At 36.1% G+C, this 21,228-nt stretch overlaps 1 protein-coding gene across 1 annotated transcript in view; it reads left to right on the forward strand.

Annotated features, from left to right (window-relative positions):
• LOC306877224 (collagen alpha-3(VI) chain-like) overlaps positions 1–19,904 on the forward strand; it is a 59,339-nt gene extending 39,435 nt beyond the window's left edge. The window contains exons 10-48 of the mRNA XM_079428857.1: positions 31–645; positions 749–1,083; positions 1,215–1,293; positions 1,430–1,575; positions 1,690–1,782; positions 1,895–1,948; positions 3,905–3,976; positions 4,068–4,094; positions 4,206–4,250; positions 4,337–4,390; positions 4,486–4,548; positions 4,676–4,741; positions 5,173–5,226; positions 5,569–5,604; positions 5,758–5,820; positions 6,058–6,120; positions 8,686–8,748; positions 9,049–9,111; positions 9,279–9,329; positions 9,777–9,812; positions 9,921–9,983; positions 10,065–10,127; positions 10,476–10,508; positions 10,602–10,647; positions 10,889–11,382; positions 11,960–12,062; positions 12,192–12,893; positions 13,008–13,110; positions 13,284–13,336; positions 13,422–13,682; positions 14,454–14,534; positions 14,751–14,831; positions 15,194–15,265; positions 15,470–15,550; positions 15,784–15,858; positions 17,015–17,200; positions 17,674–17,736; positions 18,634–18,822; positions 18,918–19,904. Of these exons, the coding sequence (XP_079284983.1) occupies positions 31–645; positions 749–1,083; positions 1,215–1,293; positions 1,430–1,575; positions 1,690–1,782; positions 1,895–1,948; positions 3,905–3,976; positions 4,068–4,094; positions 4,206–4,250; positions 4,337–4,390; positions 4,486–4,548; positions 4,676–4,741; positions 5,173–5,226; positions 5,569–5,604; positions 5,758–5,820; positions 6,058–6,120; positions 8,686–8,748; positions 9,049–9,111; positions 9,279–9,329; positions 9,777–9,812; positions 9,921–9,983; positions 10,065–10,127; positions 10,476–10,508; positions 10,602–10,647; positions 10,889–11,382; positions 11,960–12,062; positions 12,192–12,893; positions 13,008–13,110; positions 13,284–13,336; positions 13,422–13,682; positions 14,454–14,534; positions 14,751–14,831; positions 15,194–15,265; positions 15,470–15,550; positions 15,784–15,858; positions 17,015–17,200; positions 17,674–17,736; positions 18,634–18,822; positions 18,918–18,958 (4,868 nt within the window). The 3' untranslated portion in view covers positions 18,959–19,904. The remainder of the gene's footprint in view (positions 1–30; positions 646–748; positions 1,084–1,214; positions 1,294–1,429; positions 1,576–1,689; positions 1,783–1,894; positions 1,949–3,904; positions 3,977–4,067; positions 4,095–4,205; positions 4,251–4,336; positions 4,391–4,485; positions 4,549–4,675; positions 4,742–5,172; positions 5,227–5,568; positions 5,605–5,757; positions 5,821–6,057; positions 6,121–8,685; positions 8,749–9,048; positions 9,112–9,278; positions 9,330–9,776; positions 9,813–9,920; positions 9,984–10,064; positions 10,128–10,475; positions 10,509–10,601; positions 10,648–10,888; positions 11,383–11,959; positions 12,063–12,191; positions 12,894–13,007; positions 13,111–13,283; positions 13,337–13,421; positions 13,683–14,453; positions 14,535–14,750; positions 14,832–15,193; positions 15,266–15,469; positions 15,551–15,783; positions 15,859–17,014; positions 17,201–17,673; positions 17,737–18,633; positions 18,823–18,917) is intronic.
• The last annotated feature ends 1,324 nt before the right edge of the window (positions 19,905–21,228 follow it).

Genomic DNA, 21,228 nt, shown 5'->3' on the forward strand with positions numbered 1-21,228 from the left:
GCCTGTTTTATTTTCTCTGATTTCCCCTAGGTCCTGGGCTCCCACAGGCCAAGGCTGCTGATATTGTGTTTTTGGTTGATGGCTCAATCAATCTTGGCAGGGACAATTTTAAAGAGGTCATGGAATTTATTCTTAATTTAATTGACTTGTTCTTCACTGAGAGAGACAATCTTCAGATTGGTCTAGCACATTATGCTACAGATGTGACCGATGTATTCTACCTCAATACTTACAAAAATAAGGATGATATTATTAATGCCATAACTCGAGCCGAGTACAAGGGAGGTCGGGAAATTAAAACAGGCAATGCCATTCGCCACGTTCAGAAAACACACTTTGTCAAAGAAAGAGGCAGTCGGAAGGATGCGGGAATTCCACAGATCCTGATGGTTGTCACTGGTGGACGGTCAAGGGATGACAGCAAATCAGCGGCACTAGCTCTCAAAGACAGTGGTGTGCGCATCTATGCTGTTGGGGTGGGTGATATTGAGGACGAGCTCAATAATTTGGGCAGTGAAGCTACTACAGTGGCCCGAGCCAGCACCTTCCAAGAGCTCTCTGAACTGAATGAGCAGATTTTGGAAACACTGGATGATGAGGTGAAAGGAATAGGACTGTGCACTGGAGTAAAGAATGCCACAAGAGGTTTGGTTTTTTTAGGGTTTTTATAAAGTGAAAGTACATTTTAAGTGTTCTAAACAGAGGTTTACTCTCAATTTGTATTAATTCTTAATTTTGTTTCTGACAGAATGCAAGTTGGATGTTCTTGTGGGGTTTGATGTGGCTGCACAGAACATCTTTGCTGCTCAGAAAACATTAGAAACAAAGGTGGCTACAATTCTCCAACGCATTACCCAGATGCAGCCCATCAGCTGCACTTCTGCCCAGGTTCCCTTAATACAAGTGGGCATGCTAGCAATGGACTCTGCCTCTGAACCTGTTCAGCTGGACTTCACCAACAGATACACAGAGCTTATTGAGCCCTTCAAGGCCCTCCGAAACCGTGGACCTTTTGTTCTAAATGGTGCCACAATCAAAGCTTATGCTGATAGATTCAAAAGTCAGCCTTCAGATAGTGTCAAGGTACATCCTTTTCATTCGGGGCAAATTTTAACCTTAAAATCTAACCATATTGTATGTACTGGTTCTCTGTATATTTATAAACAATTATTTGTATTAAAAATGAAATTAATTACTGTTTTACACCCATAAAGGTTGTGATCCACTTAACTGATGGATTAGATGCCCAGTATAATATCCTGAAAGAGCGAGTTGAACTGATGCGTTCAGCTGGTAAGAGTAATCGTGATTATAGATAAGAAAATGTTTGACAAATTTCATTGCTTCACACTCAAATATCGATAGGTTGTATGTTCAGTTTCTGTATTTCTCTACTCACCAAAACATTTTAATATTTTTTTTTCTTAAGGTGTCAGTAGTTTCATCCTTGTTGCACTGGAGAGAGTGCCACGATTTGAGGATGCAGTTCTCTTGGAATTTGGCCGTGGCTTTAGGTACACACGACCTCTGCGTGTCAACCTCATGGACTTGGATTATGAACTTCTGGAAGAACTGGTGAGAACTGTCCTAATTGCTCAGTCAAATAAGATCACTAATGTATGGCCTACTACAATGACAAAGACAGCTGAATATGTTTGTCTAATATTATTTTGGTTGTCTCTTTTTAAGGATAATATTGCTGAGCGGGAATGTTGTTCTGTTCCATGCAAGTGTAATGGCCAGAGAGGGGACAGAGGAGCTGTTGGTGTTCCTGGACCAAAGGTCAAATTCATTCCTCGAGAAACAACATATTTTACACTACAACACAGATAAAACAAAATATATATATTAAATTTTTTAGTGTTTGCTCATGTCAATATTTGATTGCCTATAGGGTCAATCTGGTGGTCAAGGCTTGAGAGGACATCCTGGTGATGAAGGTGGTCCGGTAAGCATGTATTAATTATCTATTATGAATATATATAAAGATTTAAAGGGCATATTTTTTTCACTCACATTTGTCTGTGATTCAACATCTACCTTCTCAATAGTTTGTAATTGCCCACTTTCTCACTACGCATAAAGTTACATTGATTTTCCAGCATGCACTAATAAATGGACAGATCCTATATACAGGTACATCTAAAAAAAATAGAATATCTTAAGAATATATCATTTTTTTGTAACATTTCAAAAAGTGAAACTTTCATATATATTTTAGATTCATTATATGTAAAGTAAGACATTTCAAAAGTTTTTTTTTGTTTTAATTTTGATGATTAGAGCTTACAGCTCATGAAAGTCAAAATCCAGTATCTCAAAATATTAGAATATTTCCTAAGATCAATCAAAAAAAAGGATTTTCAAAGCAGAAAAGTTCAAGTTCTTTACAGTATGTTCATTTTCGCGCTCAATACTTGGTCGGGGCTTGTTTAGCACAAACTCCAGCATCAGTGAGGTGTGGCTTGGAAGCGATCAGTCTGTGGCTCTGCTGAGGCACTATTGAGTCTTTAGCTCGTCTGTATTGTTGGATCGACTGTTTCTCATCTTTCTCTTGAAAATATCCCATAGATTCCATATGGGGTTCAGGTCAGGCATGTTGGCTTGCCAATCAAGCACAGTAATATCATGGTCAGCAAAGCACTTGGAAGTGGTTTTGGCAGTGTGGACAGGTGCTAAAGTCCTGCTGGAAAAGCAAATCAGCATCTCCATAAAGCTTGTCAGCAGATGGAAGCATAAAGTGCTCCAAAATCTCCTGGTAGACGGCTGCATTGACTCTGGACTTGATAAAACACAATGGATCAACACCAGCAGACGTCACGGAACCCCAAATCATCACTGACTATGGAAACTTCAAACTGGACTTCAAGCAGCTTGGGTTCTGTGCCTCTCCAGTCTTCCTCCAGACTCCAGACATTGATTTCCAAATGAAATGCAAAATTTTTATTTATCTGAAATGAGGACTTTGGACCACTGAGCAATAGTCCAGTTCTTTTTCTCCTTAGCCCAGGTAAGATGCTTCTGACGTTGTTTCTGTTTCAGAAGTGGCTTGGTAGCCCTTTTCCTGAAGACATCTGAGCGTGGAGACTCTTGATGCACTGACTCCAGCTTCAATCCACTCCTTGTGAAACTCTCCCAAGTGTTTGAATCGGCTTTGCTTGACAGTATTCTTAAGCTTGCGGTTATCCCTGATGCTTGTGCACCTTTTCCTACCCAAATTCTTCCTTGCAGTCAACTTTGCATTTAATATGCTTTGATACAGCACTCTGTGAACAGCCACTCCTTTCAGTAATGACCTTCTGTGACTTACCCTCTTTGTGGAGGGTGTCAATGATTGTCTTCTGGACCATTGCCAAGTCAGCAGTATTTCCCATTATTGTGGTTTCAAAGAACAAGAGATACCCTGAATTTATACTGTAGAGATGGTCGTTTAATGATACTCAAATATAAATATTCTAATATATTGAGATACTGGATTTTGACTTTCATGAGTTGTAAGCTCTAATCATCAAAATTAAAACAAAAAACTTTTGAAAATGTCTTACTTTACATGTTATGAATGTAAAATATATTTGAAAGTTTCACCTTTGCACATACATATACACACCTTTACCATTGTTTTGGTAACATGTTACGGAATGCATGTGTTAGTTCATGAATTTAAACCACAACACTGGAGTTTCTTTTCTATTTATTTTAATGTTTTTGCTCACAAATACAATAAAATTCTCTCCCTATCCAATATCAATCATCAACATAAGAATTCATCATGAACAACCTGAAACTTTGCTGTTGTTATTAAATCAGAGTGTATCTTTTAGTTAGATGGCAACATTTTGCCAAAAAAAAAAATGTGTATGTGGCATGTTGTTTCTCATGATTGCTATAATCCATATTTTATCAGGGAGAGAGAGGTCCACCTGGTGTAAATGGAACTCAAGGATTCCAAGGATGTCCAGGTCAAAGAGGTGTTAAAGTAAGTTCAACTAAATTTCACTTGAGGTGGCACATTATGGTTAAAATATATTACGTGACTAATCCAATGTATTTATTTTACTTTTATTTAGGGATCTCGAGGATACAGTGGTGAAAAGGTAAGAACTCCTTATTGACTATGACATGATTACAAAAGTGTTATGTTTAATAATATATTACCATGATTAACATAAGAATATGTTTAATTGATAGCATTTGTTTTGTTTTAGGGTGAAACTGGAGAGATTGGTTTAGATGGAATCAATGGAGAGGAGGTCAGCTATTTTTGATTTTGTTATTAGTGATCAATAGTTTGTACAAATCTTTGTGTATGCCTATAAAATCTGTTGTTGTCTTTCAGGGAACAAGTGGCATTGCTGGCCCTCCAGGAGATAGAGGAAACCCTGGCCAAAGGGTAAGTCATGTAGAATATAGTTATGGGTAGGGTCATGAGGAATATATTCAAAATAAAGAAATATGGTTTATCTGATCTTTTTGGTGTGTTTCTAGGGACCTAAAGGGGCCAAAGGCCAGTCAGGAGATGTTGGTCAGACTGGAATCCGTGGTGATCCCGTATGTATTATATACATAGTCAGATATGTCTGCTCTCTTATTTACTCAAGGATTTGATTTTATTTAGAATGAGTATATCTTCCTTTAATAATTAAGGTTGATGCTGTTGTTGTTGTTGTTGTTTTAGGGCATTCCAGGAAGAGACAACAACCAGAGGGGACAAAAAGGTGATCCAGGCGATGCTGGCCCACCGGTATGGTCCAATTTTTTTATTTTTTATTTTTACATAATACTGTATGTCATTCTGGTAGATTCTTATTTAATTCTAATAACTCTATTTAATTCATTATGTCTGGTCAGGACTGTAGCACATGTTCACACATCAATATTGTAAAGTACCAAGCTTCATATCAAGCTTTGTTTATAGTTCTGCAATATAATCTAATTAAAAATCATATAAGTTGTTTTATTAATTATTTCTCATTTGATTAAACTATTATTTCTCATTGCATATAATTTTAGCTTCTGGTCATGGTCAAACTTTAAAACTTGGCCAAGCTGTACTTATAGTATTAGTTGTTGCACATTTTGTTAGTGTGTCCTATTAAATGTGTGTTTGTGTCTATGTGAATAAAATCCACAACTTTAATGCATTTTTGAAGTTCACTGAAGTGTTTTCTTTAGGGAGAGCCAGGAGTGGACGGAAATAAAGGAGGACCTGGTGAACCAGGCAGACGGGTATGCTTCCTTGACCAAAGAGAATGTCTTTTCATATTTACCCAGCAGTACTGAATATGCTAAGATCCTTTCAATCAGTTCATAAATAATCTCTTAAAAACCCAAAACAGCTCAATCATATGTTTAGAATCTAAAGAGTTCAAAGAAAACTGTTATAAGAATACATTTCTGAATTAGCTTTGACGGCTATTCATATTAGTACTTAGTATCAATCAGTAGAATCAATTTCACATCTTGTTGTCTATGGCAATACATTATTTGAAATGTTATGTGTAAGATCCATGAAATGTTGAATGACAGATGTTCTGTTCATAATCTTATTTACCTTCTTTTTTGAATTAGGGCCCTGATGGTAGAAGAGGGCCTCCTGGTCAAGCGGTGAGTACACATATAAACTATTTCATGCCATTGAGGGAAATTAACATTATTTTAACACTCTCACAGAGATTCATCAAGAGCTGTAGTTTATGGGTTAAACAGTTTTTTTAATTCATTTGAATTTGTTGAATTTATTGATGGTCCTATTTTTAGGGTGCTCCTGGAAGACCAGGAAGTGATGGTTTACCAGGAGAGACAGGAATTGGAGGATCTCGGGTAAATTAATCAGCTGCAAAAAAAAAGAAAAAAAAAAAAAGTAGTTGTGCTAAACAAAAGACAGATGTTGTATATGCATACATAATGGTTTAATCTGGTTTACAGTCTGGTTACATTTATTTATTGTGTATGTACAAATATTCACACCTGCCTTGAAATAAAATGTTCAATGTTATAATCAAAGAGAAAATATATATTATATATAATATAAATATTGCGTATCTGTACTTGATTCAGGGTCCAGCTGGACCAATTGGAGCACCTGGTATAAGAGGAGAGGATGGAAACCCTGGTCCAAGGGTAAGAGATGTTCAAGCATGTTCTTTTTCTTGTTTTCTATGCTTTCTAAAAGGATGATTGTATCAATAATAATGACCATTCATCTCTGTTGTATACATCCACCCAAAGGCTAATGTGAAAAATGCATCCGACATTCTATGTAAAACGGTGCATTGGTTGCAAAGTATTTCTCCTGACACACCCAATATTGTGATGGGAGATTTTAATCGCTGTAAAATTGAGAAATCAATTAGCCATTTTGATCAATATGTGGATTGTCCAACCAGATGTGGGAAATATGTGGATCTCTGTTATGGGTCTATTAAAGGGGCTAAATCATTTTTGAGGGCCCCTTTGGGCCTGTCTGATCATCATGTTGTTTATTTGGCCCCTGTTTATAAACCTGTCCTGAAAAGGGAAAAAACAGAGAAAAGATTAGGTCCTGTGTGGTCGGAAGACTCGATTCAAGAGCTGATGGGATGTTTTGAAACTTTAAATCTGTATGCACTGATTTAGATGATCTCACAGAGACTGTGACTAATTACATTGTATTTTGTGAAGATCTGGTCATTAAAAAGAAACCTCGTATAGTATTTCCGAACAACAAACCATGAATTACTAAGCATGTTAAAAATGCTGTTAATCTGAGAAACATTTATTATAAACAAGGTGATAGTATTTGGTACAGAGAGGCCCATAAATTGGTGAGAGATCAGGTGAGATTAACCGAATTGCGGTATACGGAAAAGGTAGAAACCATGTTTATAAGTGGGGAATCTAATTTAGCTTGGGATGGAGTGAAGTCTATAATTGGAACTAAACAGAAGACAAAAAGTATTACTCTAGGTGGGAAATCTGATCATGAATTAGCAGATGATTTTTATTTATTTTATACATGTTTTGATACTGATGATTTTACATCCGAATTGTCGAAGTATGGTGGGAATATTGTGACTTTGGACACCTCTGTTAAATTTCAAATCAGTGAAGCTGATGTACGTATAGCTGCTTTGGTCAGGTTAAAGAAAGGAAAAGTCCAGGCCCTGATCATATTAGTGGAAGATTGTTGAGGAATTGTGCAGAGCAGCTTTCAGGGATTTATTTATTTATTTGTAATAAATCAATGCAACTTTCTAAAGTCCCTCGTCTTTGGAAAGATTCCATAGTAGTGCCAATTGCAAAAAAAAAAAGTAATCCTGTTTCTCTTAACGATTATAGGCCTGTTGCACTCACTTCCCTTGTTATGAAATCTTTTGAAAAAATAGTTAGGAAGGGGATCTTCGCCTTAACACAGTCAGCACTTGATCCTATGCAGTTTGTGTACAGATCAGGTAGAGGAGTGGAAGACGCCACTTGTACCTTACTAAATATGATTCTAAAACATTTGGAAGGTAAAAATAATTATGTAGGTTTGCTTTTTATAGATTTTTCTTCTGCTTTTAATTGTGTTCAACCCCATATTCTGGCGAAGAAACTTGTTGAGAATTTAAATTTAGACTTAAATATTGTGTGTTGGTTAGTGGATTTTTTAACTAGGAGATCCCAAAGAGTACGTGTTAATGTTTTTTTTTTTTCTAATGCAATGTTGTTTTCTACTGGTACCCCACAGGGTTGTGTTTTGTCCCCTCTCTTGTTGTCTTTATATACTGATGACTGTTGGAGTGTGTTTGAGGGGAGACACATTATAAATTTGCAGATGATTCTGTGATTGTGTCTCTCCTTACTGGATCAGACGGGAGTCATGGTCCAGTGGTAGATCATTTTATTCAATGGTGTGATGCATCATTTCAAAACATTAATGCTTCTAAAACAAAAGAGATGTTCATTGACTTCCGTAAGAAGAATATTGTACCTGTGCTGCCTTTTGTCATTAAGGGGCATCAGGTAGAATTGGTCAAGGAGTACAAATACTGTGTAAGCTAAAATTTGAGGCAAACACTGATATGATTAGAGGGAAAGCTCTTCAGCATATGTATTTTTTGAGGAAACTTCGAACTTTTCATGTGGATGTTTTTTATGAAGATGTTTTATACTTGTTTTATTGAATCTATTGTGAGCTTTTCTGTTATTTGTTGGTATGGCAATTTGAATGTAAAGAGTAGGGGAAAGTTGAACAGTATAGCTAAAATATGCAGTAAGATAGTGGGGACTGATTTAAGGACTATCGCACACATTTATGAACAAGGTGACTAAGAAGGGCCAGTTAGTCCTTTCTGATGTCACCCATCCTTTGTGTGATGAATTTCAACTGCTTCCTTCTGTTCAGAGATTTAAACTCCCTTTGTGCAGATACAGGAATTATTTTGTACCGGCAGCGATTGTGTTTTTAAATTATTTATTAGAAATGTGTTTTTTTGTTTTTTCTTTTGATTTGTGTTGAGTGGCTGCTATATGTGCATGTATACTGCTGTCTACATGAAGAATTGCCTTTTTTAAGGACAATAAAGTTAACCTACCTACCATTTGGGTTTTATTACTTATTAAAAGAAAAACAATATATATATATATATATATATATATATATATATATATATTTATACTGGTTTCTATGATGAAAGCTTTAATCTTATTTTATATATTTTTTAGGGGCCAGGAGGACTGCCAGGACCTGCTGGAGAAAAGGGTAGAAGAGGTGCCGTTGGCCGGAAGGTACTGGTTATCTTTAACAACATTTAGCAATTCATCGCAAGGCAGTTGCACTTTCATGTTCCAGTTACCATTGGCAAGCTTAAGAAATGTTTTAATGAAAACATCTCAGTGTCAACTGAAAGTAAAGCTTCTGGGGAGTTTGTATTTATACAGTTTGGGAAGAGGAAATGAACTCACATTTTTGTTAAATTAAGTGTGAGGATTAGGGTGCTCTTTCAGCTGTTAAATGTATGACCATTGCACCTTTTATACATTATTATTTATACAATTATGATTCACTTTTTCTCATTCACTCTAAAGGGTGAACCAGGGGAGCCAGGACCTAAAGGTGCCATTGGACCCCTGGGACCCCGTGGGGAGCCTGTAAGTGAGATGTAACAGTCTGCACAACAGTCTGCACAAATAGATTGAATAGTAATAAACATTACTTCCATATTAAAACATATAGCACATTGATTATTTATCAGATCAATCTACTGTATGTCAGCAGTTTAGCCTAGATCAAACTAAGGAGTTTCCTATGTATACAGGGTGAAGATGGACGAGATGGGTTTGGTATACCTGGACCCAAAGGACGAAAGGTGAGTGTGTGTATGTGGAAAGGGTTTAAACAATGTTTTTTGTGCTTTTTCAATGAATCATATAGAATTGTTGTGCATGCGCCTGTGGAACCTTCCAGAGTTTACATGCAGTAGGCAATTAAAGTCACAGTTACAATATCTTATATAATATCTTATAAGGGTCCCTGCTCACGTGATTGAACATGCAGTAGTCCTGCTGAAGGGAGGCATGAGGACTGCAGATAAACTGAGCAATGGAAAGAGTAATAAACAGCATTGTCCTTAATGTAAGATACCTAAGACAGTGCTACTGGGAGGCTCATTATTCCATTTCTGATCATCAAATGCCTGTGAAACTTGTTCAGTTTATGTCTCAGTTGTTGTATCCTTTTACGTTCATACATGCTATATACATGTTACTCAGCAAAACATGTATTTTACACTGAACACTCTTTAATGTTATTTTAGGGTGATGAAGGTTTCCCTGGTTTCATTGGTCCAAAGGTGAGATTACTGAAGTTATCTGCTCCTTTGAATGTTTTACAGTATATAGTAGTACTGCAGTGCAAAACAGTAAATGTAACTAAATGTTAAATCTGAATTGATTCAAAGGGGGAAGCAGGTGACCCTGGTTCAAAGGGAGGACCTGGACCTAGAGGAAACAATGGCCAGAGAGTGAGTAATATTGATGGAACTATTTTTAAGTGGGTCATAACGTCCATACTGCTGGTAATCACTAATAATATGTTTGTGTAGGGTACCTCAGGGGAACCTGGTGGACCTGGACAAAAGGGAGATATTGGATACCCAGGGCCCTATGTAAGCACCATACTTTAATACAATACTGCTTTAAAAGTATATTTAAAAAAATAAATAAAAATAAATAATACATAAATTGTTACAAGTCTTTAAATACAGGAATGTTGACTTAACAAGGTGACTAAGTTGAGTAATGATTAGGGATGTTCTTTCTTACAAAGTGTACAATTCTCTCTGCAAGTCATAAGCTTTGATTTACTCAAGCTGTTAAATAAAAAAAAAAAAAAAAAACTAGTGACAGACATTAGTTTGGCGCTCAAAAATGCTCAGTGGAATAAATCCAGATTGTTCTACCCAGCTGTGTTCAGCTGTTGAGAAAGTGATTTTTTTTTCTGTTGTCAAAAACAGGGTCTAAAAGGACCCAGAGGATCTGGTGCAGTGGTATGTACTTTTTCCTTTCTTTCACTGTATAAGTGACTTTATTGTTTAGGAACCTGCTTGAAACATTAATGCCAAATATTTTTGTCCTCACAGCAATGTGATCTGGTCAAGAAAATTAGGGATAACTGTCGTAAGTATAGTGATTGTACAGTGTCTATTTATGCTGTCTTTCTTATAGTTTGAGTTATATCTTTATATACCTTCTAATAATTATACTTTTACATTTTGAAATCGTTCTCTATTTTTTTTTTTTAGCCTGCTGCTATGGTAAGTGAATAGTGTACAATCTCTTCTGCATTTGCACTGTACTGTTAGGGTCACATTTTAAAGCATTCATTGCATAAAACTGTACTTCAGCTTTTGAGTTTCTAAATCTCCAGGTGCTCAGGAATGTCCCCTATACCCTACTGAGTTGGCCTTTGCCCTGGATGCATCGGATGGTGTATCACGCCCTGCTTTCAACAACATGCGTGACACTGTTCTCCGCCTGGTCAGTGACATCACTATTGCTGAGAGCAACTGTCCCCGAGGTGCCCGTGTTGCTCTAGCACTCTACAACAATGAGGTGACTACTGAGATCCGCTTTGCAGATACCCAGAAGAAGCGATCACTTGTTGAGCGAGTTCAAGGGCTCCAGACTCAGCAGACCCGTAAGCAGCGCAGCTTGGAGACAGCCATGAACTTCGTCGCACAGAACACATTCAAGAGAGTTCGCAGTGGGTTCCTTGTGCGCAAGGTTGCTGTTTTCTTTGTCAACGGCCCTGTTACAGTAACTCAAGAATTCAGTGCCGCTGCTTTGCGCCTCTACGATGTAGGAATTTCCTCTGTATTCCTTCTTAACCGTGAAGATCGCCAACTCACAAGAGCTTTGCAGGTAGGGGCAGTAGAAGGGCAAGTATTGTAATTTGTAAGAAATAACTTTTTTTCCATTTGCATTAGTGTTGGTAAAGGTTTTTATTCATGTAGTATGCTTCCTCACTCCTCTGTGGTTTCATCAGCTGTCCCTTGTCCTTATACATCAGAATCCTGTTTAGAATGTCGACTCAAGACAGTAGTTGATCCTCAGAAAACAATTTGTAACAGTAGTTGTTTCATTGCCCCAGTATATAAGCTTCAACCCTTTGCACTGAACTGCATGTATAGTATTGTGCATTAATGCTTAGTTGGGCTTAAAAATTTCAGGTCGTATGCACAGTAACTGTGATTTTGAATAATTTGTTAAGTAACTTCACGCCTTCATTTAGGTAACATCCAAATCGATTTGCAGCTTCCATAAATTTGCAGTGTCAATCACTTGGGCAAATTATCTGTAACTCTACACAAACTCTATCTGACAGGTTTAATTAGTGTTTTAGTGAATCAGAAGTAAATAAAGTAAAAACCTGACAGCCAGTTGCGTTTGGCATAAAAGAAAACATACCATTAAGGATGTTACATTTACTCTGTTTCAGCTTAACAACACTGCTTTAGCCCAGATTATCGTTCTACCCTCACCTGGAAGTGCTGAATACAACAATGTCATCAAGAAGATCATGACCTGCCATATCTGTCTGGGTAAAACTGTGTTATCATGTACAACAGAGTTCAACAAACAAGAAAAGCCACCAACATTTTTAACACTGCAAAACAGTAGCAACAGAGAATGTTTGAATGTTGTTTTTCTTTTTTAACTTTTTTTTTCAGATTTCTGTGCCCCGGATCAGATGTGTGATTATGTCCCATCACGTGGAGTACGGGACCGGAGGGATCCCACCACTGACTTGGACATCGACATGGCCTTTGTTCTTGATAGTTCAGAGAGCACCTGGCCCTCCGTATTCATAGAGATAAAGCAATATGTGGCTCTAATGATAGAACAGCTAGAGATGTCCCCTGAGCCAGCCAGCACTACCCATCATGCTCGAGTAGCACTTGTTCAGCATGCACCTTATGAATACTTGCACAATGGCAGTGGCATTCCCATCAGCGTGACCTTTGGTTTGACAGATCACAAGTCACCAAACAGTGTTCGAAGCTTTCTACAGGATAAGGTCCACCAGCTTGAAGGAGGACGGGCCCTTGCAGATGCTCTTGAAGGCACTGTTGAACATGTGTTTGAGAAGGCGCCACATCCCCGCCATTTGAAGGTATTAGTTCTGTTGGTGACTGGACCAGTTGAACTGCATGAGGAGAGGATAATAAGGGCAGCCACTGAAGTCAAATGCAAAGGATACTTCATAGTGGTGATGGCAGTTGGAAAGCTGTTCAGTGCAGGTGATGTCCGTGTCTTGGCCCAAGTGGCAAGCGAGCCTTCAGATGTATTCTTCAAGAGGGTGGATAGACCTTCAGGCTTCTATGATGACCATATTCAGACATTTGCCAGACTGTTGCCCAAGTACCTTGGCCGTAAGTCAAATCATTTTTTTTACATGTTCAAAATGTCCATTGATGTATTAGCCTGTCATTTTGTAGCAGGTACCAAGAACTGTTATTTACAGTTTCATCATTCTTTCTATATAGTTGAAAATGCTTTCTACTTGTCACCTGAAATCTCTAAGAAGTGTCAATGGCATCAGAGTGACCAGCCACACAAATTCCCATTCAGTTTGCCAAAAACAGAAGAGTGAGTATATTTATGAGCAATGTGGTCTTTAACCCGCATATGTGCACTTTAGATGTTACGTCTGCATAGACCAAAAACAAATCACAAGACAGCAGGAGTTGCTAAATAATATAATTATCATTCATATTGAGTTAATACATTGTGTGAATGTTGCTGTGGTGTCTTTTTTCCAGGAAACACCAGAAGCATCATGGACAGCAGGAGGTTCATGACAGAAAACATAAAGGTACTGACATTATGCACCGTAGGTTGTGGGTATTTGTTTATAGAGAAATGTTTGGGGTTGAATTCTGGTGTATGTTGGTGTCCAGAAACAGGTATGGAGAAAATGCATCTGGTTAACGTCACCTCCAGCGGATTCTCCCTGCAGTGGTTGAGTGGCGATTCAAATGCCACCCATGAGGTTACTGTGACTCGCCTGAAGGATCATAGTTTGGTGCTGAGGAAAAATGTGACCGGCAGCCATCTCTCCATTTCTGAGTTGGAGGCAGCCGAAACCTATCATGTAGTGGTCAATACTCACAGTGTCAATGGTCATGTTGCCAGCACCTACAAAGGCATTGTTCCCACAAGTAAGCTCATGTTTTTTTCACATAAATTACTCTTTGATTATGAATTCATGGAACATGTCGTGTAGATGAAATTATAAGTATGAATTGATAAGTAATGAAATGAAAAGAAATGCATTAAATGAACAGCTAAAAAATAAATTCTGACATATACTTTATTATGAAGCAGTATGATTTTTATGTATTTCAGTGGAACACACAACTAGTTATTTAACAGAATGTGCATACTGTTCTGTTCCATACATTGATTCATTTAGACTTAATTTCAATTGCTATATGGAACTTCTGCTGCAGATTAAGTGTTGTACATTTTTGATAGAAGATACAAGAGCTTCCTCCTATGCATTCAGCAGGAAACACAGTGCACTTAGCGCCACAAAAGGAGAATAACTAGGCTTAAACCTTATTTGGTTAGCGAAGAATATTTGTGACCTTTTCTGGAAGACTAGATTTTCAGTGAATAGCAATTTATGGCCTGTTTCTTACAAACGTTTTGGGTGGATTTGTAGAGTACAAATCATATGGGCTACTTCTTTTTTCTTTTTGAAGCTGGCCGGCCCTAGTTCTTATTTTCTAGTGCAAAAAAGTAGACTGGATGTTCTGCTAAAAAAAAACATTTCATGTTCCCTGATCATTAAATTTGATCATTTCAATGTCAATAAATTGAATCGATGACAATTTTATTTAATTATTTATTTATTTTCATGAACTGTCCTTTAATGTTGGCCAGTGCTGGATGGGGTTAACTTTACATTTATTCTTCATATTCAACAGAATCAGCACATCTGAAGGTCCTTACTGTAAGTGATGTGATTGGGATTGTGCCCTCTGCACCCTTGAGTAAACCAGAAACAAGTAAGTGACACAGAATTAGCTTCACAGATTATTTATTTATTTATTTTTCGCACATTTGATATACTGTAGTATAACAGAGCTATGTGTTTTTTTATGACTCTAGCTTCCGTATTGTTACATAAAGATAGTACAGAATAAGAATGCTTTAAATCTTGCCAGAACACTATGAGCACTCTATCTAGATCTAGTTATCCTTAAATGTGTCTTTTTAAACAGAATCAGCAGAACAAATAATACTTAATGCTAGTGAAATGATGGGGATGATGTCCACTGCACCCTTGAGTAAACCAGAAATTAGTAAGTGAAAGAATATATCACCAGGACACTTTTTAATAAACGTTTATATATATATATATATATATATATATATATATATATATATATATATATATATATATATATATATATATATAAATTAATAGAAACTAAAATTAATGATCATTATTTTTTAAAATTAATAAATTAAAATATTTGTATAAATTAATAAAAAAATATTTATTAATATATTTTATTAAATAATAACGTTTTTTAATAAAAATGCTTTTGATAGACCTTGTACACCAGTACACAGTTGAGAGTTTGATGAGAAATTATTTATTATGACCAAAACCTATGATTTCTGCAGGATCTATAGTTAACCTCGGATTTCTTTTGAACAGAATCAGCAGAACAGAAGGTTCTCACTCCAAGTGAGGTGATGGGGATTGCACCCTTAAGCAAACCAGAAATTAGTAAGTGACAGAATATATATCACCAGGAGATTTTTTGTTGTTGTTTTTGAATATGGGATAACATGCAAAGCAGAGAAAATACTGTTTTTAATAGACCTTGCTCTCATACAGTACATAGTTGAGAGTTTGATAAGAAAGCATTCATGATAACTGAAAACTATAATTTCTGCATTATCTAGTTAACCTCAGATTTCTTTTGAACAGAATCAGCAGAACAGAAGGTTCTTATTCCAAGTCAAGTGTTAGAGATTGCACCTTCTGCACCCTTAAGTAAAGCAGAAATTAGTAAGTGACAGTATTTGCTCTATAATCTATATAAGCAAGAGGATTTTACTCCCATACGTACAAAGAAACATACAGCTTTTGTATTTGGAATCGAAACCAAACAACACTATGAACACATCTAATTCATTCTTAGTGCATTCTTCCATTCTCCCAAGTATTAAAGCATTAATGTTGGCTGAAAGCCATGAGGTTTTTGGTATCTAATTTAACTGAAATCTGGTCTTTTTCAACAGAAACGGCAGAACAGAAGGTTCCAAGTGAAGCCATGGGGATTGTGTCCTCTGCACCCTTAAGTAAACCAGAAATGAGTAAGTAATGCTGAGGATTAACAGCGAAAGGATCTTTGCATGTTAAAAATAGCAGATTATTTTATTATTATTCAAATCCACAAACAAGCAGCACATGGATCAGCTCAGTTTTTCATTTACTTGTTTGTGAGCAGACAAGTATTTTATTTGATACTTTTTGACTTCTTTAAATCATATATGAAAGCAGCATTGTGAGTGCTTTGGGATTAAAAAACATATCCTTAGAGGTTTCCTGTGTTTTAGAAAAGTCAAAAATCGAATGTCTGCATATACAATATTCTTTGTACTGATTGTTTTAAAGGCAAAACAGATACATTTGTAAATTTACAAGTCAGAGCATCTTATAAAACTGCGTGTTAAAGGGCGTTTTTAAAATTTTTTACAGAATCTGTAAATGATGATTTCTTAATTCTGTTAGGTCGAAGGCCTCCGGCATTGCAAAACAATGAGATCATTGTTTTTATTAGCTGGAAATAGGGAACCCTATTTAATTCAGAAACTAATAAACTAACCTAAATTGTATTGAACCAGGCATCGTTCGACTTGATAACCCACTAACAAAGTGCAATACTTACTTTGAAAGGGGAAAATGGTTGTTTCACATAAAAGGCAGGTTTACACTGTAAGGGTTATGAAGCAGAGATTTGTGCGATGGCCCCAGCACACACACAGTTAATGAGACTGAAATCACAGTAATTACCTGCAGATGGCTGATGTATAGCACATAAATCAAATGAACTGGAAAAGGTATATAAAATATAAATGTGTTTCAAAATGCTTTTGCCAACAAGGTCACTGTTTTTTTTTTTTTTTGTGACCAGGTATTTGACAGTGCTGATAATAATGAATGCATTTAGAAACATTATTCCTATTTTATCCAAAGATATTTAAAAACGTAATAACATCTTTGTAAATATAGCAAACATAAAGTTTTAGCAGTACAGTTTGAATTCAAGCTTGATTTGAAAATGACATGATTTGCATAATCTTGATTTAAATCCAGCTAACCCATTCAAATAATTAGCTAATTCTTCTAAACGAACTACAGTCACCCAATATTTACTGACTATGTTCATTTTACTGACAACACTAACTTTGTCTTTCCTTTTTCATGATAAACCCTCTTTGTTTGTCTCCATTTGTTTGCATGTTTCAGTTAACAATCTTATGGACCCATGTTCACTTGAATTTGATATTGGACTGCCATGCAAAGATTTCCAAGCTAAGTGGTACTTTGACAGAAAGAATGGATTCTGTACACAGTTCTGGTATGGAGGTTGTGGAGGAAATGACAATAGGTTTGAGACTGAGGCTGATTGCCTCAAACGCTGCATGAAGCCAGGTATGTGTGCCCTTTGAACCCTTGACCCGATCCCTGCTGCAATTGATTTGTCCTGTTATTTCTATTTCAAAAACGTCACGATTGAGCCATAAAATTATGAATTATGAATATTTAAAGCTGAGTATACATGTTGCAGTACTCAGGGTCTTAAATCCCAAAACAAGATGAAACTGAAACAATCTATAGTTACAAAATTAGATAAATTATCATTTAGATGGTTAATTTAAACTAAAGCATGTACAGCACACTAAATGCAGTGCCTTGCTCAATGGTACAGTGATGTATAATGTATGATCCACGTACTAACTCTCCAGCACACAAATATAACCTTTGTTGTATTACTAGCCTAGGTTAGCCTTGTGTTACTTGGCTACTTGTGGCTTCTACCAAAGCAAGCACCCTTAAAAGGAAGTACTATCAAATGAAATATAGGAAAATTCTTGAATTTTTCTTTTTTTTTCTGACTACCGCAGTGGCTGAACCTAAAGCAAGTGATGAGCATGTCAAAGCTGTTCTCCCCCCAGCTCCAGCTCCAGGTCAGTCCACCGGTTACACTAACATCTAGAAACCTTTTCTTCAGTATTTTTCAACAGTCATGAAGTGTTGCAATTCTGTTACAGAACCATTTTCAAAAAAATGCTTTACTGAGAGCAATACATTTTAAATTCAGAAGAGATTATTTGTAGTAATGTCAAGTCACCTTTATTTTTATATTGGTTTATAACAATAGAGATTTCAATGCTGCTTCACAATATTAAACAGGAAAGGAATTGAATCAATGATGAAAACTTTACAAAAGAGACCAATCCAAATTCTGCTATAGCAGCTGTATCAAGACAATAGTGTCAGTTCAGCTCCAAGTAAGTTCAGTGTTGGTTCAGTTTAACTGTGTGAAGTTAATTTATTGTGAAACAATTTAGCAGTAAGCAGCTACAGTATACTAAAGACAGTACTGTTGTTATTCAGTTTGAATAATGCCTGTGCATTGGTTTACACAAGAGACATCCTGTCATGGATAATAATGCATAAAATATGTTCCATGTGAAGACTAAGAACTGCTTTCTTGCGAAAGACCTTGGCAAGTCATGTAACTCACTTGCCTTAGTGAATAATACTTTTTAATGATTCCAGGAAATAATTGCATCTAAATTCTAATGTAAATGTTATGTTAAGTGAACTGAAAGATTTATATAGCTATAGAAATTATTAGGGTAAAATATGTGGTTGCAAGAAATCACGTTGAAACACCACTGTCCCGAGATGATCAACTCTGAAGCCAAGCCATCTAATTAACAAAACAAACCTGCCATTTTTCAAAACCTCACTGAAATCTTCAGTATGCAATGCAATTATCGAAAAAAAGTTTTTGCAAACAATTAGATATTCAATTAAAATTCTGTCATTTTTCTCATCCTCACTACACCCTCTAACAGCTGCCCTGCGCTCCAGTGTGGATATCTGCAAGCTACCAAAAGAAGAGGGCTCCTGTGCTAAATTTGTGCTTAAATGGCATTATGACCCACTTAGTGGAAACTGTACCCGCTTCTGGTACGGAGGATGTGGAGGGAACCAGAATCGCTTTGATACACAAGATGAGTGTGAGAAGACTTGTGGAAAAGCAGGTGTGTTTACTTCTAAAAAATAAATAGCATGTCAAGGTAATTTTAGGATAGATTGATGAAGGCGACATTAATTTAACATTGTTTGTTTTTAACAGTACCTGTAAAACGAGGGATCATCGCTGCTGTTAAAGCATAGGAACTAATGAAGACTGTAAGCTAACCGCTGACAACACTCAGAGGATATAGCACCTAAAACAAGAAGCACAGCCACAGCCAAGATGCCTGCACTGGAGCTTGCCAGAGGATTAATTCAAAGAAAACCTTGAAGTAGTATTTTCCACATAAGAAAAAAGCAGAACAAGTTTGTTTGTTTGTTTGTTTTTTTGTTTGTTTTATGCTGGTGCTACATTCTGTTTGTTTTTTTGTTTTTTTATTATTATTTTTTCATATGTGTTGGGTTTGAATAAAACCCATTGTAAATGTCCAGGGCAATTTTTTTTTTTAAATGATGCTGTTTTAATCATGTGGTTTGCTTGTGGAAATATCTTGATCAAAACATATCAGTAAATCTTTGTAGTTATGAGACAAGTTCATGACCATTTAGTTCCATTTTAGAACATTTTGCTAAATTACTTCAGTCCCCTTATTACGTTTTTTTTATTTTTTAACTGCTTGAGAGGAATAATTTTAATTGCTCTTTCTGGTCATGCCGCTGGAGATCTCCACTGACTCTAAAATCTCCAAACAAATATTAGCTTGATGTTCGATAAAATGAACATCATCTGAAACCTAGAAAGTAATTTCTTTAAATAAATATGCCTTTTTGGAACCATTGCCTTACAAGTTTTGGTTTCAAAAAGCAATTGGAATGTATTTTTTAAACTGTATGTTTTGGGGTGGTGTTTTTTTTTTAAACTTTGTATTTCACTTGGAAATGGGCAGATATAAATAAATTAGTCTTTATATAAAACTTTGATTTTCATTGTTTTTTTTTTTTTACTTTTTGTAATGTATTACAGAAGATTCACATTTAAAAGAGTCATGCTGTGAAGAATATTATTTTATTAGTCTGATCATACAAGAAATAAATGAACAGATGTGACCTTTGCATGCTCAAAGGAAAGCATAGTGTTTAATTCAGGACATACTGCATTGGCAGCTTATATTTCAGAGTTACAATAACAAGATTGTCCCTTTCCTTTATCCCGCACACATACACAACTTGACACGTAAGTTCAGACTTTGAAAAATAAGATAAAATGAATCAGCTTGTTGAAAGTGCAGAAATCTGCGCATATTAAAAATAGGTCAGCTACTGATTTCCTCTGTTCCACCGAGGCTGTAATTTCCTCTCTCTCCTTTTATCACACTGGAAATTACCCCAAATCAAGACTGTTTGGGGAGGACAGGCAGCTTCATCAGCAGATGTTTTGTAAATCAAGTTCTATGGCAACTAGAGATAACAAACTTTGAGATAAATTTCACTGTGAACTCTGTGACCCACTTTAGAAAGATTAAAATTTCTTATATTTTCATAGTAGCACTTCCTTAAAACTTTCCAAAACCAGTTCCAGGCTTTCATATTCATAAAATGAAGTTATTGTAAATTGCTTAAAATGGAGAAGTGTATAATCTCCATCAACAGTTGAGTCAATAATGCATTAATTATCCATTTTTCCATTCTTAAACTGCATGTCACATCTTATAAACAATTTACAAAGTGTCTCTTTCTGATTTGTTATCCACACGTGTTGCATTTTTCTCTGCCAGTCTGTTTGTAAATCCATCACAGCAGCATATACGCATTATCATGTTCAATCCCGAACAATCTGCACATGGTTATGTGGATTTTGCAGCAGTCCTTCCCATGCTGAGGTTAACTGTATGAGAAATGCATCAGTGCTTAAGTCATACCAATAGTTTCCTGCAGAGCTCAATGCCAGATTTTTTCAATGCTAAAAACCATTTTTAAGATTTTTTTTTATTCCTGGTTTTATACAACAACTCACTGTGATGGCAAGATGACGTTCTCCACATCATCAATGTCTCGTGTTTCAGTTGCTCTTGCTAATGTATGTTTGGTAACACTTTAGATTAGGGAACACATTCTCTATTATCTAAGATTTTCCCTCAAGAAACTTCTGATGTGCTGCTTATTAATAGTTAGTCAAGGTACTTGTTAAGTTGAGATATAGGGTTAAGGGATCTAGAATATGGTCAAGCAGAATAAGGCATTAATATGAGCCTAATACTGTAAGTACTAATAAACACTCTATATGCTAGTAATATGCATGCTAATAAGCAACTAGTTAATAGTGAGAATTTGTCCTTAAAATAACGTGTTACCATACATTTCATACATTATGTTTTTACATTCTTCGTCTGGTTTTATTAAACAGAAGTTATTGTTTCTTGTGAACTACTGTAATGAAAAAACAATGCACAGTACTGTTGACAGTGCTAAAT

The sequence above is a fragment of the Barbus barbus genome (genome assembly GCF_936440315.1).
Source record: "Barbus barbus genome assembly, chromosome: 11".
NCBI classification, from domain to species: Eukaryota; Metazoa; Chordata; class Actinopteri; order Cypriniformes; family Cyprinidae; genus Barbus; species Barbus barbus.